Below are 17,979 nucleotides of genomic sequence, written 5' to 3' on the forward strand. Positions count from 1 at the left end.
GGCGTGGGTGGGCAGATTACCTGAGGTTGAGAGTTCGAGAACAGCCTGACCAACATGGTGAAACCCTCTCTCTACTAAAAATACAAAATTTGCCAAGCGTGGTGGCTCATGCCTGTAATCCCAGCTACTTAGGAGGCTGAGGCAGGAGAATCGCTTGAACCTGGGAGGCAGAGGTTGCAGTGAGCCACGGTTGTACCATTGTACTCCAGCCTGGGCAACAAGAGCAAAACTCCATCTCAAAAAAAAAAAAAAAAAAAAAAAAAAAAAAGCTGGATTCTGGAGACTCATGATTTTAAAATATTTCTTTTTACTATACTGAATAATTAGGAACAATTAGAATTAGGCAAGTGTCTTAGTCTGTTAGGGTACTATAGCAAAATACTATAGATTGAGGGGCTTAAACAACAAATATTTATTTTGTACAGCTCTGGAGGCTGGAGAGTCCAAGATAAAGGTACTGGCAGATTCGGTGTCTGGTAAGGGCCACATTCCTGGTTCATAGATGACAGTCTTCTTGCTGCATCCTCACATGGCAGAAGGGGTGAGGGAGCTTTCTGGATTCTTTTTTATAAGGGCACTTATCTCATCCATGAAGACTCCACTTTTCTGATCTTTGGGAGGTCTTCACCTCTCAAAGACCCCACCTCTTAATACCATGAAACTGGGGATTAGATTTCAACAAATGAATTGAGGGGGTCAGGGCAGGGGAAGCCCACTCAGTCTATAGTAGCTAGTCTCTAAAGAAAGCAGAGTGAATTGAAGGCCAAATATGGTAGTTATCTTTCATGATCCTATTCTAGATTAGGATTTCTTAACTTTTAAAAATGTTATCAGGCTCTTTGGTTCTCATGAAAACAATTGCACTTTGAAGAATAGTGTTTTCTAAACACATAAAATAAGATGTAAGGATTAAGACTATCTTAGTCTGCATGGGCTGCCATACCAAAATACTAAGAACTGGATGGTTTAAACAACACAAATTTATTTCTCATTGTTTTGGAGGCTGGGAAGTCCATTATCAAGGTGCTGCAAGATAGATTTTATTCTGTGTCCTCTTCTGGTGGCTTGTAGATGGCTGCCATCTTATTATGTGCTCACATGACCTCTTCTACATGTGAGAATGGGTAAAGAGAGAGAGCTCTCATGTATCTCTACTTATAAGAACACTAATTCTATTGGATCAAGGCCCTACCCTTGTGATCTCAGTAAAGCTTAATTACCCCCTTATATTTCTCATTTCCAAATACAGTCACATTGGTGGTTAGGATTTAAATATATAAATTTAGGGGTGAGGGGCACCATGCAGTCCATGGCACAAAGGAAATGAATATTACAATAGATGATCTAAAGTATTTTAAGAGCGTAATCTAATAAAATATATACTTTATTAACAGACATAATGGTGAAGTTAATGCCTACTATACTTTAAAAGCAGTGATGAACATAAATAATATCGTAAGATGTGAACTGAGATGTGATATAAACATATCTGTGATTATTTGGTGAGCAAATCATAGATATGCTTAATACTACTATGGTTTGATTTAAATTGTTGTTAAGTTAGTGGAAGTCAAGCTGAAATTTTTTCCCCATTCAAATTTGTAGATCAACTTTGTCCTTCTATCTTAGGACTCCTTGCTTTAGACACTTCTCAACTGCTCAGGGGTCAAGGTGGTACAAAAAACAGCGAATATTTCATTTTTACTAGCCTCTAGGTATCCACTGGGCCTTTTCTTGAGAAACACCTATATATATGTCAAGATAAAATGAATCTAAAACTTAATGCTCTCTAGTTTTCATGATGCATGTGGCATTCAGGGGGCATGATGCATCAAAACTAGACTTGAACCAGACATTTTGCTATTTGGTTGAGATACAGCCTTGAATGCCTGCCCTGAATTAACTTCATGAAGGCTTATGATAAACATCTTCCTAACCCTTTTGGTAGAGGTTTGAATAAGAAATCACTTTTTGGGCCGATTTAGTCATACCCTTAAGCGAATCAATCCAATGCCATTTTTATCATTTTAGCTTGAAAAGAGATGCATACCACTACTGCAGAGGAAAAAGAAATATTACTCCTTCACACCTCAAAAGTAGTTTCCAGTCCCTGACTCTGGACCACTACTGGGTTAGCAGGAAATATTTCACTGGTTGATCTACAGTATTTTTTTTTTTATAATTTTAGCCTCTTTTGATTCTATTTTTCCCTATGATTAAGGACTTACCCTTCTTTTACTTCAACAATAGTTTGTGAGCATTTAGAAAGTGGTAGTGTGGACTGAGGTGCAAAGATTAACAAAAAGGTAAATAAGTTCTTTTCCATTCTGTCTTTGGGACACCAAAGTTTTGTAGAAATTTTAGATTTATCACTGGCTTTCTAGACTCAGACATTCATCAGGTAAAATAGAATTTTTCGAAGTCAAATTATTTCATCAAATTATTTTCTGATGTCTTTTGTAATCATGATAACCATTGGATTCATAAGCAAGTCAATACAAATATCTAGGTCTGCAATGTGTTCTGTCTATCTTTAGCTTAAACAGTCACTCAGATGTTCTGGGTTTGAGAGTCTCTTTTTGGGGATGAGGCAACTCTGATTTCTTCAAAAGGCACTATCCTTATTTGTTTCCAAGAAAATAGGTAAAGACAAGGAAAAAGATATGAAGCCCAAATTGGTCTGCTTTTCTACTCACTGTAATAAAAATGACTGGACTAGAGATTACAAGTATTGAACAAAATGAGGTTTGGAAATTATCTATATATTTTAGTCAGGCTTTCTACCCAGAGCTCTAATATCAAAGAAATGGCAATGGAGCCAAATACAGAGAAATAATAAGCAGTCTTTGTTATTCTTTCTATTCTATATGGTCTCCCTTATAAATGCTAAAATATCCATTTATTGTGTCTATAGCAACATTAAAATGTTTATCAAATGCTCAAATTATGTAAAATAATAAATGTTCTTATTTTAAAAAGGTATTACCTTTTTTATAAAAAAGATATAATTTACAGTGCTAAGCAGAATACCTGTGAGTAGAATTAAGCCACAGAATAACTGTTAAGAAGTGGTAACGAACTTCATTACAAATGTGGCGTAAAGAAAAGACAGTACAGTGTTACTCATCAAAATCAAATGGTGAAAAGGAATGGATAACTTTAGAATAACTTTAGTTGTAAAGAGTCAAAATATTTTACAGCATCAAATTCAGGGAAAAGCAGATGTCAAAGTGAGCAAATATGGGGTTTTGTGTTCTCAGAAAAAAAGTCAGGTAACCAGTATCTCTAAACCCAAATAGTAATTGACAGCTTATTGAGTAAAATAACCAAGAATACTACAAGAAGAATGATATGCGTGAAATTGATGGGTTCTGGAAGACCTGGAATCTTTCAAGGGAGACAGTTGCTTCAGGCTGTGATCTACTACTTTGTTTTTAGAAATGCAGTCGGAGATTAATCAAATTCCCAGGTCTTCTTATACCTTTATAAGAAACAAGCAACTGTGAAAATAATAAACTTAAAGAAGAAAATTTTCTCAAGAAAGCAATTTCTAGAACTACTTTTGGAAAAAGTACCTATTTAATCCTAAATTGAGATAATTCACGTTTTGAGTCTTTGGATTTAGGGTTTTTATTATTATCAAATTTGCACTTCTCTACAGTACTGTATTTTAAAGTGAAAGATAATTATTTTATCAATGTTTTGAAAAGAGTGATGGAAATATTGATGTTTATTAGTTTTCTTTTTGTATTTTTATGTTTTTTAATTTCTAAAACAATGTGAACATCAAATAATATTTGAAATATATCTATGGTCTTTTCATATCATTTGTACTTAACCATAACTTTCAAGGCTCTATATTATTTAACTAATATGAAGAATTGTTTTTGAGTTTTGTTTTTGTTGTTGATGTTGTTTTCCTATTTTCTTGTGTCAGTGATGACATCAGTAGCAGTGGGAGTGACACTGATCAGGGCTGTTGTGATTCCCCAAATCTCTTACATACCTGTGAGTACCTAAATAAAAGTTTTTATTTGTTTTCATGTCTGATTTTTATGTGCCAAGCATAATATGAAATGAAATATTCAACAGGGATGGCTACAAGGACAGACAGAGTGGTAAGCCCTGGGGATTGCTGGCTGATTTGAGGCTGAAGCATAGGTCCTGAGTCTTTTCCCTTGATGACCCTTTGGACAACTCTGCACAAATCTCTCCTTTCACTGCTGGTCTACTTCCCTCCAATGTACAAAGAATGTGTTTAGCTATATGGCCTTTCTGTCTCTTTTTTGGCTTATTCTGAATTGTTTAAACTTATTTTGGTGACAGGTATCACCAAGTTTAGAGTTGTAAGGGGAGCATTTTCTTTCATAAAATTACTTTATGAAATAACTATAGGTCTATAAAAGATGCGTATAATGATCAGTAGAACAAATGGACATAGGAACGTTCTGGTTATCTAGAGCTGTAGAACAAACCACCCCAAATATACTGGCATAAAACAATAAACATTAATAATAATGGTTATCTCTCATACATCTGGGGTGACTGGGCTTAGCTGCATGACTCTAGTTCATGGTCAAATGGAGGCTGGGGCTTGAGTCCTTTCAAAGTCTTCTTCACTCACATGTCTGGCTGCTAATGCTGCCTTTTGTTTGGGACATCTGCTGGGGCTCTTGGCCTGAACACTTACTCATGGCTTCTCCATGTGGCCCAGGCTTCTTCACTGGCTCTCCTTAAGTTCTAAAGTGAGGTGAGCCAAAAAAGAAAGAATTGGCAGAATTGAGTTACTTTATTTGATCTGGTGTCAAAAATCACACTGCTTCACTTTTGCTGCATTCTAGCATACGATTTGTAAGGATCAGGTCACTAAGCCTGGCCCACTACATCATCATATTTAAGGCAATATCAAATAATGTGTGGACATGTTTTAAAACTGCTAGATAGATACACGGAGCTCCATGGCACAATAGGTTAGTGTGCCATACTTATATGATAGATAGATAAAGGTATAGATAATACATCCTTTGTTTCCAGTTTAAATTATCCATTGTACCCTGTGAAACATTGCATAGTCCACAAAAATTTGAAGATTCCTGGATGACCACTTTGTTTCGTATATCCTGGCTAATTTTACACAGTAGCGAAATTCTTTGTAATGAAATTATGTATTAAGGAATCTTTATAGAGGGTCATAATTAAGCATTGTTTAATAACAAGGTTGATCTAGGGTTACTGTATTTTCATTAACAAATATCATCTTCTAATCTTACATGCTAATGTTTTGAACATTTTTTGATACCAAAACTTTAATCACTAAAGAACAGCACTTATAAAAATATATGTCAACAAGCTCTGTTTATGTTTTGCTAGCAATTAAGTCCACTTTTATCAGAGAGTTCTTCTGCTCCATGAATACTGTTTACCTGGGAGTGAAAGGAACTTCAAGCCTAGAGCTCCGCTTTCTTCCCTTCAACATGCACGTGCGCTACTGTGTCATCATCTTGAGCAACAAAAAGGTGAGAACAGAATTGTTATCTTTGTGTTTATCACGAGCTGCCACTTTAATGGAGTAACTAACAGCAGATGACTTGAAGGCAATTGGGGACTCTTGAAATGTGGATGATTTCAGCTCTCACGTTACTAAGCAAAGAGCTTGTCCTCAAGAATATCCGGTTACACTAGCTGTGGGTAAATTTTATAATAGCTGCATAGAGCAGTCCCATGGGAGTAGAGTGACCTTTTTGTGGCTCTATTTGTATTAGTTATCCATAGCTTTGTAACAAATTATCACACACTAGGTGGCTTAAAACAAGACATGCTTATTATCTCACAGTTACTGTATGTCACAGGTCCAGATATGATCTAGATAGATATTCTGAGGAGGGTCTATCAAGTCTCCATTCAAGGGATTGCCCAGAGCTGGATTCTTTTCAGAGGTTCAACTGAGGAAGGATCTGTTTCCAAACTCCCTCAAGTTGTTGGCAAAATTCATTTCCTTATGGCTCTGGGACCCATGCCACCTACACTTTCAAAACTAGCAAGGGAGAGAGACAGAGAGAGTTAGAGAGGGGGAGAGAGACAGATGTGAGAGAGAAAGAGAGAGAGTTAGAGCCACCACTGAGGGAAGGTTTATAGCATTACCTGCTTCCAGAGAGACACTGCCATGTGTTGACCCTAGGAAGAAATTTATAACCCCCAGGATGTAGTCACAAATTTATAATCAGTTATGTATACACTAAATTGAATATGTATGCAGTGAAAAATGGTAATTGGAAAGAGGTATTGTACTTACCTGGTGTCTATGGCATTATTTACATGTGGAAAATAATATAGCCTATTAGAAATGTAAAATATAGTTTAATTTTACACTTAAAATTACCACTTAGAAGGAAAAAATGCCTTTTTATAGTAATGCTGAAACTTGTTTTTTTAAATTATTTTAAGAGTTCAGGATTTAAGTAAATTCCTGCATATATAAAATTTGTAAAATGTAGTAACTATATTGTGACCAGTAGTTTGATCAAATACTTCACAATCACTTTTGTATATTAATTTATAATATAACCCAACAAAATACTAGAGCTAATTGTCAATAGCATAGTAACAAGGTTGATTTTATTCTTTGACTTAGTCTATTGGAATATTAATATTAGCTTACACAAATTTAATATAATTAATCAAAATGTAATTAACATGTTATCTCCATTTACTAAAAACTAAATCTTGCTTACGTATGTTTTGTCCTTGTCAGAGAAAACATTAAAATAAAACAGCAATCTTGAAATTATACTGCTGTCAATTGAGAAACAATACCCTCAATGCGAAGTATTGCATTGAATTAATGTTTCTTACATGAAGAACATCTATTGTTTTACACATTGCTAATTATATTAAAAAATATAATAGTTAATCAAACATGCAAGCTTACCTAGTTAGCTACTATTCTTATTAAATGGTCCATAACTGCTTTACCATTAAGAACCACCTGTTGGTTGGGTGCAGTGGCTCAAATCTATAATTCCAGCACTTTGGGAAGCCATGACAGGCAGATTGCCTGAGGACAGGAGTTTGAGACCACCCTGGCCACACGATGAAACCCCTTCTCTATTATAAATGCAAAAATCAGCTGGGCATGGTGGCATGTGCCTGTAGTCCCAGCTACTCAGGAGGCTGAGGCAGGAGAATTGCTTGAACCTGGAAGGTGGAGGCTGCAGTGAGCCGAGATCATGCCACTGCACTGTAGCCTGGGCAACAGAGTGAGACACTGTCTCAAAAAAACAAAAAACAAACAAACAAAAAAACACCTATCAAAAACTGAAATTAGATGTCTACTTGATAATTTTCCATGTATAAAATTGAAACATTGCTACTAACACTGTTATCAAGCAAAGACTATTTCTTTCATTTTGGCTGTTCTGTTTGAATTTTCATATAAAGTTGAAAAGATTTAAGGAACAACTATTTGAAAACAGAATAGTTTTATAGATCTTACATTAATGTTCATAGAGATTCTTAACTAAGGGAGAAACCTATGAAAGCCCTGAAAATTCATGCTATCAAATGCTAGAGAGCCAAAAAGTTTTTGCTCCAACGTGGAATGGAGCAAATTAGGTAGAAGAATTTCAAGCAGAATCGGGGCCCAGTCCCTGATGAATTGTACCTTTTACGAGGAGGAGTTGACAGACCCCTTTACAAAGCACACAGACATTGCAAAACACACCATGATGCACTGATAAAACCTTGGGGTTCTGTCTTCACTGTGGTGTCTAGCATGTGAACACCCACTCTCTGTGATTCTGGGTTTTTATGCAGTAAGCCACTTGGCATTGCTGAGCTGACCTGTGTAAGGGAGGCAAGGGTATCAAACAGGATGCCTGATTTGGGGGTTGAGTTAACAGTGGGTTTCAGTTGCAACCATTTGCTGTGGTATAGCCAGCCCCCTCCCAACAAACCTTCAGTGTTTTTTATTGACTTGACCCAGAGCCTTCCTTCCACCTGGTAGATTTATCTTCTGGCCTTTTTTGTTCTCTGTCTACAAACCTTGGTTAGAACAAATTGAGACCAAAGTCCAGGCGTTGCTGAATTGAAGAAGCCAGAAGGGAAGTCAGCATCCCAGAATAACTTATGTGAATCAGTCAGCCCCACACCAGGGTGCCATATACCAAAGTGAGTTTCAGCCTTGCCAAGTCAACTTGGAGGTTAACAGGGAAAGCACACCCACTCCCAGGAAGAAGACCCTGCAAGACTTTCTTGTCGATTTATGGTCTATAATAATTTAGCCTAAGGCTATTAAGCACCAGTTGTTCAGTATATTAAATGTCACTTTGGCCATCTGCCATATATTTGCGTAAATCAATGGGGCCACTCGTCTGATTCTTTCCACTATCAGTCATTTCATTCTCTCTTAGTCTTTTGTGTCTTCCTGTGTCTGGTGATGCAGAGATTAAGTTGGCAGTCTCTAATATGCATATATTTAAATATTTTCCAAGGATGTGCAATTTTTTTCAACTATGATGAATGTTTGTAACATTAATACAGAATTTAACAGTACTGATTTTGCTTGTTTATTGAATGAAGGTAAAAACATTAAATTATATAATGCTAAAATCTTTATGTGATTTTATATTTAAACAGACTAACTTGAGTTTTATTAAAGATATATTTATAACTTGAGGAATTGAGTATTGAGGACGCTTTCTTTTTTATTTTTTATGATTTATAATGGCAAGTCCTATTTCATTTGTCCTTTGATTTTTTTATTCAATTTGTCACAACTGTTTTTCTTTTTCGAGGGAATGAGGATAACTACAGTCCTCCCTACAGGTGACGCCCCTGAGTTCCTGGAGAAACATAGGCAAGATGAAATCCCATTTGGCCTATAATTACTTTGAAGCATTTATTAACCTCATAAAGCCTGCTGCCAGTATGGGGACAGGTTATGTCGACCTTGAAGTCTCTGTCAATGTGGCATATACTCACAAAGTTACAAAGATTCTTAGCTCCCTTCATACTGCAAGGCCTTTTTGCTCTTCAGCCACCCTCCTTCCTCCTATTAACCAGAAAACCCTCATCCTACAATAAGCAGTGCAGATTTTTTCAAGATAAACATGAAGAGAAAATCTGAAAATTAGAATTTGTACCTAATTGTCAGTTATTTATTTTGCTTATCAACAGTACTATCAGATAGACTGTAGAGAGTCCACATGCCTGAGGTACCAACATTTTAGCTCTAGGGAATATCACCTCGCATGGCATGGCACAGTTGAGGAAACAGTAATTTCTATTTTCCAAAATCAATACTATTTCTATGGACACTCATTCTACAAGGAAGTTGTAGAATATACAGAATGACTACATCACATTTTTAAAAGTTTGTATTCTTCGAGCTGGATTTCAATAATTTCATTTTATTATTCTGCTCACTCTTCCCAACATAGTTTAATTCAGCAACAGTATACGGCCAATTTTCTACGCAGAGAGAGAGAGTGAACATATGCAAAGTCCATGATCTTTGCACTCAAGGGACTTACATTCCAGTTGTATTAGTCCATTCTTGCACTGGTCAGCACTTCGTCCCAACCATTCAACAAGTCTCTGTGAAGTTCCAAACTTTCCCTCATCTTCCTGTCTCCTTCTGAACCCTCCAAATGGCTCCAACCTCTGCCTCTTACCCAGTTGCAAAGTCCCTTCCACATTTTCAGGTATCTTTATGGCAATACCCCAATTCTGGTACCAATTTTCTGTATTAGTTCATTCTCACACTACTATAAAGAACTACCTGAGACTGGGTCATGTATAAAGAATGGAGATTTAATTGGCTCATGGTTCTGTGGGCTGCATATTCTTCTGCTTCTGGGGAGGCCACAGGAAACTTACAATCATGACAGAAGGAGAAGGAGAAACAAGCATGTCTTCACATGGCCAGCAGGAGAGAGAAAAAGAAACAGAGTGAAGGGGGCGGTGCTACACACTTTGAAACAACCAGATCTTGTGAGAACTCTATCATGAGACAGCACTAGATGAATGGTTCTAAGCCATTAGAAACCAACCCCATGATCTAATCACCTCCTACCAGACCCCACCTCCAACTTTGGGAAATGCAATTCAAGATGATATTTGGGTGGGGACACACAGCCAGACTATATCACCAGGGGAGAAGGCAAACTTGCATAGTGCTGGCCTACCTCACACAGAAACTTTGCATGAATTTGAAGTATAGGTGCCTCCTCCTGGTGAATGAGAGAAGCTTACTGGACATATGGCACAGTCCAATGAATTAGAAAAATGCATCTCTTACTCAGTGGATGCTGCTTTGTGATGGGACATCCTTGTCCTTAACAAAATGCCCCCAGGCAAGGCATACTCTTTGCTAGTACACATAGTATCCTGAAACATGTCCACTAATTTCTATAAAGCAGTAGACAGATTGTGACAATTTCTAGAATAGAAAGGAGAATTCATTTCTATATGATAGTGAAGACAGGGATAATTGATTAATACAGGAGTTTGATCAAGGATGAGTTGCCAATAAAACAAAGAGACTGGGCAGGAGAGATGTGTGCTCCCAAGAAGATTCTATGAACACAGCAAAACAGCTAAGTATGAAATCTCATGGACACAAGGATTAATGATTGTGAGAATGGTTTATTGGAAGTGATAGAAAATTGGATGGGTAAATCAGACTGATATTGAGTAGGGCAGTTAATTTTAAGTTGAATTATTTGTAATCATTTTAATTATTATTGAAGCAGGAATCCAGTGGAAGCATAGGCAGGGTCTGATTTCATCTTTGTTTTAGAAAGCATCTTTGGCGCCAAAACAGATAGTAGATTACAGTTGGAGAAAGGAACTGGAGGTAGGGAGACTGGCTAGGAGACTTTTGTACTGTGTTACACTGCTTCACAAACCCCCTTTCAATACTGCCCTCAGCTATTCCCTCTGTAATTCTAACAAGGGATTCCAAGGACCACAGTTTATATTGCTATAAAGATCAAACTTAATGACAGTTTAAGTGATGTTCACATTTGAAGGGAAGGAAGTTTTCATTCACTTGCAGAGCAAATTGGTGACACATTTGAGTGAAATGGTTCTGAAAAATGTGGTGATGAAAGGAAAGAGAGACTGCAGATTTCGTTGCCACAATGCCTTCTAAAGTCTAAGGACAGCTTCCAGGTTTTTGAGGAAATAATGTCCTAAAACATACCACCAATTATTATTAAACAATCCATTAACACTTTATGTCATTTAAATGTATTTTATCTTCTCAAAATGTCTGTGGAATAATCTGTAAGGCATGCAATTAATATTGTGTCAAAATTTTGTTAAGAAAATTGAACTTTTAAGTGCAGGTATACAAATCTTTTCATGAGTCTTCTCACCCTCAATGAGTTTCCTAGCTCCTAGCTCACTGCCTTATTATAAATTATTCTATAAAAATATAATTTTAAAAAACAGTGATTATTCTTACTAATCAGGTTTATGTTATAATTTTGATAGTCAAATAGTGACCTATAAATGATTAATGATCTCTCTTTAGCATATGGAATTTAACATTTAGAATTTTAGCTTAAGTTCCATATGCCTGTTTAGTCATCAAAATAATATAATATTGCTCAGCCATCTCAAACAAATAAATCACAAAACAGGAAAGATCGAAACCCAAAATAAGAGAATAAATATGATTTAATACCTATGAAAAATCATGGAGACTTTGTGTCTAGGTAAATGCACTTTTTTTTTTGGAAGATTGAGGTTATTTGTATCTAGAGGGCATCCATGACTTGTCAAAGGTTACCCAGCTAATTAATGGCAGAGCTGGAATTAAAACTTTTGTGCCAATTCAGTATTTGTATCCCTTTTTTCTGGGTAATTAACAGCTGGTCTTCTTGCAAGTTTGCATGTAACTGTGCTATTTGAGGACTGCATTTAATTAGATACACAAGAGGAACAAAATATCTTCTGTAAAAGTTTCTTATAATTGACAATGAGCTTTGGCATCTTTCTCGAAAATACAATATATTTCTAATTAAGCATGCCAAATGGAATTTATGAAATTAAAAGCAGGAAAAACTTGTATAGGTGATTATTAGAACACCTTATGATGACAAGCGTCTGCTAAGTGTCAGCTAATTTCATTTCCCTTGTCAAAGCTTCTAGATTTGGAATATGAGAGGAATTTCTACTTTAAAACAGCTCTTTATTGCATTTCTGTGCCTTTCATGGTCTAATTTTATTCCAAGAAAAAGTGGAAGCAAATAATCAAACTATAGTAGAGGTTATGGCTCTTCTGAATAATGTTCTGACACAGGCAAGATAAGCATTATTTTCGATTAAGTGATTTTTTAATAAAAAGAATATATTGATATTGAACATGTTAGACAAAATAAATTTTTGAGAAATGGTAATATTCTGTGTGTGTAAGATGCAGAATTTAATGGAAATTCAGTGGAGTCCTAGTTAATAATATTTTAATTGATGAATCAATGGCTGAGAAGATGTTATAATTTACATTTGAGGAAAATATTCTGGCAAATAGCAATTTGCTCCTTTTAAATTGACTCCCATGGGTTGGTTTTCATTTTCACATGGTAGACAAGCCCTAGTTCAGGTTTTAGTTGGGCACACATTAAAACAAACAGGTATTTATAATAACTCTATACTCAATGAGTCTAATTGCTTATGCATATTTTATTTTTGATAAAACAACAAATTTTTAGGTAATTAGTTATCTAATTTCATTGTTTTATCTAAAGATCTTCAGTCTTTAACTGATGCATTTTTCCTCTACTTGAATTACTGAGTATTTTATATCATTAATTGTTGATCATTCAGTTACATGTGTACGGAAACACATACATACACACAAATCACATTTCAAATGGCTAGCTTGGATTTTTGTTTGTAAAGTGTGTGGCTACTTAAGAAAATGTACTATATGAAAATTGTGTATTATGTACTATTTATTGCCAGGAGTGTATAGACTTAAATGATAAATAATATAAAACATTCAAAGATTTTCATATTCCTTTTTCCAGCATGAACTATAGATAACTGTGGATCTTAATTAATAAAATTTTATGGAATATTATCATACAGCAATAGACCACAAATGAATTATAAACAAATTCTAATGGGGGGATAACAAAGCTATTAAAAAATAGACCTCACAGTGAGAAATTTTTCATTCTTATATTTTTTATAGATTAATTTTTAATTTCTACTGTTTCATTTGTTATCTAGATTTGTAATATTTTAGAATATGTATTTTTTGCATGGTCAATTTACCTTTATATCATTGTTGACAAAAAGAGTCAAACTCTAAAATATTTGGAGAGATTTATTCTGAGCCTAATATGAGTGACCATGGCTATGACACAGCCCCAGGAGATCCTGAGAACATGTGCCCTAGGTAGTCAGGATACAGCTTGGTCTTATACATTTTAGGGAGGCATAAGACATCAGTCAATACATGTAAGATATACATTGGTTCTGTCCAGAAAGCAGGACAACACAAAGTGGAGACTTCCAGGTCATAGGATTCAATGATTTTCTGATTGGCAATTGGTTGAAAGGTATATCTAAAGATCTTGAATACATGTAAGGGAGAATGTTGGTTAATACACTGGGTTGTGGAGACCAAGATTCTTATTATACAGATGAAGTCTTCAGATAGCAGGCTTCAGAAGGAATAGATAGCAAATTATTCTTATCAGACTTAAAAAGATGCCAAACTCTTTAGTTATTTCTCTCCTGGATCAGGAAGAAGACTCCAGAAATGGAAAGGGATTCTCTACAGAATGTAGGTTATCCCCATAAGTGACAGCTTTGCAGGGCCATTTCAAAATGTCAAGAAAATCTATTTTGAGATAAAATACTTTGATTTATTTCAGTGCCTGCTCTTTCATGTTGATACCTTCCTGCTAGAAAGAGTCTGTTTTGTCAGTCTTAAGGTCTCTGTTGTAATGTTAATGCTGGTCAGCTGTGCCTGAATTCCAAGGAGAGGAAGGTATAATGAGGCATGTCTGGACTCCCCCACTTCTTACCAAGGCTTGAACTAGTTTTTCAGGTTAACTTTGGAATGCCTTTAGGTGGTGCAGGGATCCATTTAGTTAGTTGGGGTCTCAGAATTTTATTTTTGGTTTACATCATTTATCTAGATGTTTCATGATTATAATGAAGCAAATCCTAGTGGATCACAGAATTTTATTCATAATTCAGTAAGTGTTTCTACAGAAAAAAAGGTTTTTCTGACACTGCCAAAGATACCCTTACTATTAAAAATATGGTAAAATTTTTCTTAATATCATCCAAACATCCAAGCTGTTTTCAGATTTCTCCAATTGCCTTATACTTATTTGTGTGTTTTTTCTGTCACTTGTCTTTGAATCAGGATCTAAATAAGGTTCAACCATTATGATTATGTATGTCTTTTGAGACTCCCTCTCTCCTATTCCTTTTTATTAAAACTCTAGGTTCCTAAAATTAAGGTGTTGATCATGCCGTATTACAGAGGAGGAAACTGGATTTCAGAAGTTTAGTAAACTTGCTTGAAGCCCAGTAGCTAAGAAATGGCAGTGCCAGTTAAAACCAGGCATATCCACTTCTACTGATCTTTCACTATATCATGTTGCTGCCCTTGCATTATTCCTACTTTTCTTTTTGCCTTATCTCTTTAGCCTGTTGGTCTAAAGAAAGAAATTGAGGCAACATTAATATAGAGAGGTTATTTGGGCTAAGGTTCAGGACAGCTGCAAATGACTTTCTTCCAGGTTGCCTTGGGTAGTGCTCCCTTTATCCTTTGTTATAAACAGATTTTTAAAGGCAAAAAGGGACAAGGGTGGCTGATACAAAGTTGTTTGACAGGAATCCTCCCTGATTTATAGAAATAATATTGGCTAACGGTTGGCTATACATTGTTTGAACTATAGAGTGTGAGTTATGGTTTCTAGCATATGGCATTGTATGGCTACTTGGCTTCAGTTAGTGTAGAGACCACATATCAACTGGCCTCAAGAAGTAATTATTTAGCATAAGGGGATGTGAAACTCAACTGCTGTCACATTTTAATGCCTCTCTGGGACGGATAATTAAAGAGGGCTTTTATTCATCAAATAAAAGATTCTTTTCTTTCTTAAGCCTTTTCTACTTCTGGTCTAATTATTTTTTCTAAAAAAAAATTTAGCCTTTTCCATGTTCATTTTGAAAGCCTGCACTTTAAAATGTAGAGTTTTGGGGACTCAGATGCCTGGCAAAGCTGATGTCACTCCTCTCCAATAATAAGTTACAGACTAAAGGAAAAAAATTTCTTGCTTCCTCTTTTGTTCATTTTAAGACAGCAGTTGCCCGAGGATATTTGGGAAGATCAACTGCTATCAGTGCAATTCTGCAACCTTCTTAAGCAATTCCTGTGTTCTGGTTGCAGGCAAAGTTTCTCCCATGCTCTGGATGAACTATATGTGTGCCTTACCTTTGTTTGCCCATTTATAGGCTGTGTTGCTTATAAAAGCACAATTCATGGTAGTTCTTATAGTATGCAGATTTCCCTTGTAGCAGAAAAAGTTATATTTTTATGCGAGATTTTGAAATTTAATATTATAATGTCTTGTGTTTTAGATTGGACAATTAGTATATGTTGCAGAAGGAAAAGGTATGACCCCCTTGCCTTCCAGTTGCCTTCCAATGAATTCTTCTTCAAGTCCAGTTTGTTACAGCGGTACTCGAGAAGAAGGTACAGTACACATGTGTTTTATTTCATTTATAATGTTGAAAATGGACTGTTCCTCATATAGTTACCTAAGCATCCTCATAGCAAGCTTCTCTTCTGTGTGTTTAGCTTTTGAAAGGGCTTCTTTTAACTTTATTATGTCAGCTTCCATGAAATAAAGCACCATTTTACCATTAAAAAAATTTCAATGGTGATTTTTTTAAGTCTTCCTTTTCCAATCTTAAGCTAAATATTGGAATTTGGCACACAAAATATTTACTTGGCAACACTTTCCATTTCTCAAATAATCTGGGAGTTACTACACTCTCAAAAAATCTACATAATGTTATATAACCTGGAATTTTACCCTGGCTTCCAGTTCTTGATTATTGTTCCTTAAGGAATTAGGCGTTAAAATGTTGTCAGTGAAAGAAAATGGCAGTTCTTGGGATTTTTTGACAGGTGTCTTTTCTTTTAACATTTATATCTACTCTCCCCCTACCTATCACTGATAGGAGCACAATGGTCACTGAATTTTTGAGCATGTTGATGACGTTTATATGGACCAATCATTTGACTACATCTCTTAGAGAATATCAATAATCTTTAATTCCTGAAAACTTGCTCTTTAATTACTGAATTAGAACTAATGGACATGTGGTATGCATTTATTTTTACTCTGTTTCATAATGACCATAACTGCAATTTTATATTTCAGACCTCCCAAGTCCATTCTGAATAGCAATGTCACAGGCATAAATGTTCATTGTATTCATTAATATTTTTTTCTTCCTCCAGGGCCTAATAAGAAATACCCAGTTCTATATTTTAATTGCAAACTCCATCAAATCCTGTATATGGACCTTAAATTGCCGATGACTAATGAAGCCAGGGAAAAGGCTTTGGCTTTTGCAGCACAGCAACAGATGTCGAGTATTGAGTATGAGCGAAGGTTGATCACAGGCACTCTGGAGAGCAGTAGTATCCGTGTGGCCATCGCCCTCCTGGGACTGACCAAGATTGAGGTGGGAATGGAGAAATAGATGATTCCCTTCAATTACTGTCTCTTTAAAAATACACAGAGCTACAGAGCTGTTACTATTTAAAATGTTATTTTGATTAAATAACATTTTTAGAAGGAAAAGTAATGAGTACTGAAGGACAGCTCAGTTGCCATTTTGTCCTTTATATCTCATTAAATAATGAATCTGAAACAAAGCAATATACTATGTAATTTAAGGCATTACAGTGTGGTCATTAATTCACAGTAGTTTTCATTTCTATTTGCACATTAGAGTACCCTGGAGAACTTAAAATAATGCCCATACCCAGGACCCACTCAAGAACAATTAAATGTGAATCACTAGGAGGGGGTGGGTAGGAATATGTTCTAAAAGTTGCCCAGGATATTTTGCTCTGTACCCAGGTAGAATCATCTCTGGTGTCAGATAGCCAGGCTGAGAATTCAGACTCTAACACTGTCCAGCTGTGTGACTGTAGGCTGGTTATTTAAACCTCCTCAAGCCTAAATTTTTATATATTTTCATATGGAGATATTGGCAATTTGTAAAAACTGAGATAATTATATGTAAAATGCTTACCTCGTGTATATAATAAGTGCACTCTTTGTGCATGATATTGAGGTAGTTATTACTAATCTCTATAGTAATAGTACACTACTATTACTGTTACCTATTGCTATAGACTCTATCATTACAGCTTAAAATAAGGTACAATCTATTTTTATGATTGGAATTAGGTACAATCTATTCTCACAGAGCAGCCAAAGCTATTGTTGTAAACGCAAGCCTGCTCATTTGCTCCTGTGTGCATATTCTTCTACTGGCTTTCCAACTAATGTTTGTTAAAAGCCCATATCCTTTGGATGATCTACATGACCCGTCATGTAGGAGTCCATCGGTTGCGCTTCCTTCCCTCATCTCACCTTTTCTGCTGGAGTCCATTCTCTAAGGCCACTCCCTAGCACATGCCTAATTGCTTTGCTTCAAACATGCCGGGTGTCTTCCCCATGGCCTTTGAACTTCCTCTGTTACTTTTCCCTACACATTAGTGGGCTGCCTCTCTCAGTTACTTCAGGTCTCTGTTAAAATGCTCTTACTGGCCAGGCACGATGACTCATGCCTGTAGTCCCAGCACTTTGGGAGGCCAAGGCAGGTGGATCACCCGAGGTCAGGAGTTCAAGACCGGCCTGACCAATATGAAACCTGGTCTCCAATAAAAATACAAAAAACTTAGCCAAGCGTGGTGGCATGTGC

The 17,979-nt window shown here is 36.0% G+C and overlaps 1 protein-coding gene across 1 annotated transcript in view; it reads left to right on the plus strand.

Moving 5' to 3' along the window:
• Positions 1-17,979, plus strand: part of CFAP47 (cilia and flagella associated protein 47) — a 427,534-nt gene that overhangs the window by 227,026 nt on the left and 182,529 nt on the right. The window contains exons 41-44 of the mRNA XM_015127166.3: positions 3,938-4,008; positions 5,371-5,516; positions 15,613-15,727; positions 16,502-16,728. Of these exons, the coding sequence (XP_014982652.3) occupies positions 3,938-4,008; positions 5,371-5,516; positions 15,613-15,727; positions 16,502-16,728 (559 nt within the window). The remainder of the gene's footprint in view (positions 1-3,937; positions 4,009-5,370; positions 5,517-15,612; positions 15,728-16,501; positions 16,729-17,979) is intronic.

Source organism: Macaca mulatta, chromosome X (genome assembly GCF_049350105.2).
Source record: "Macaca mulatta isolate MMU2019108-1 chromosome X, T2T-MMU8v2.0, whole genome shotgun sequence".
In the NCBI taxonomy this organism is placed as follows: Eukaryota; Metazoa; Chordata; class Mammalia; order Primates; family Cercopithecidae; genus Macaca; species Macaca mulatta.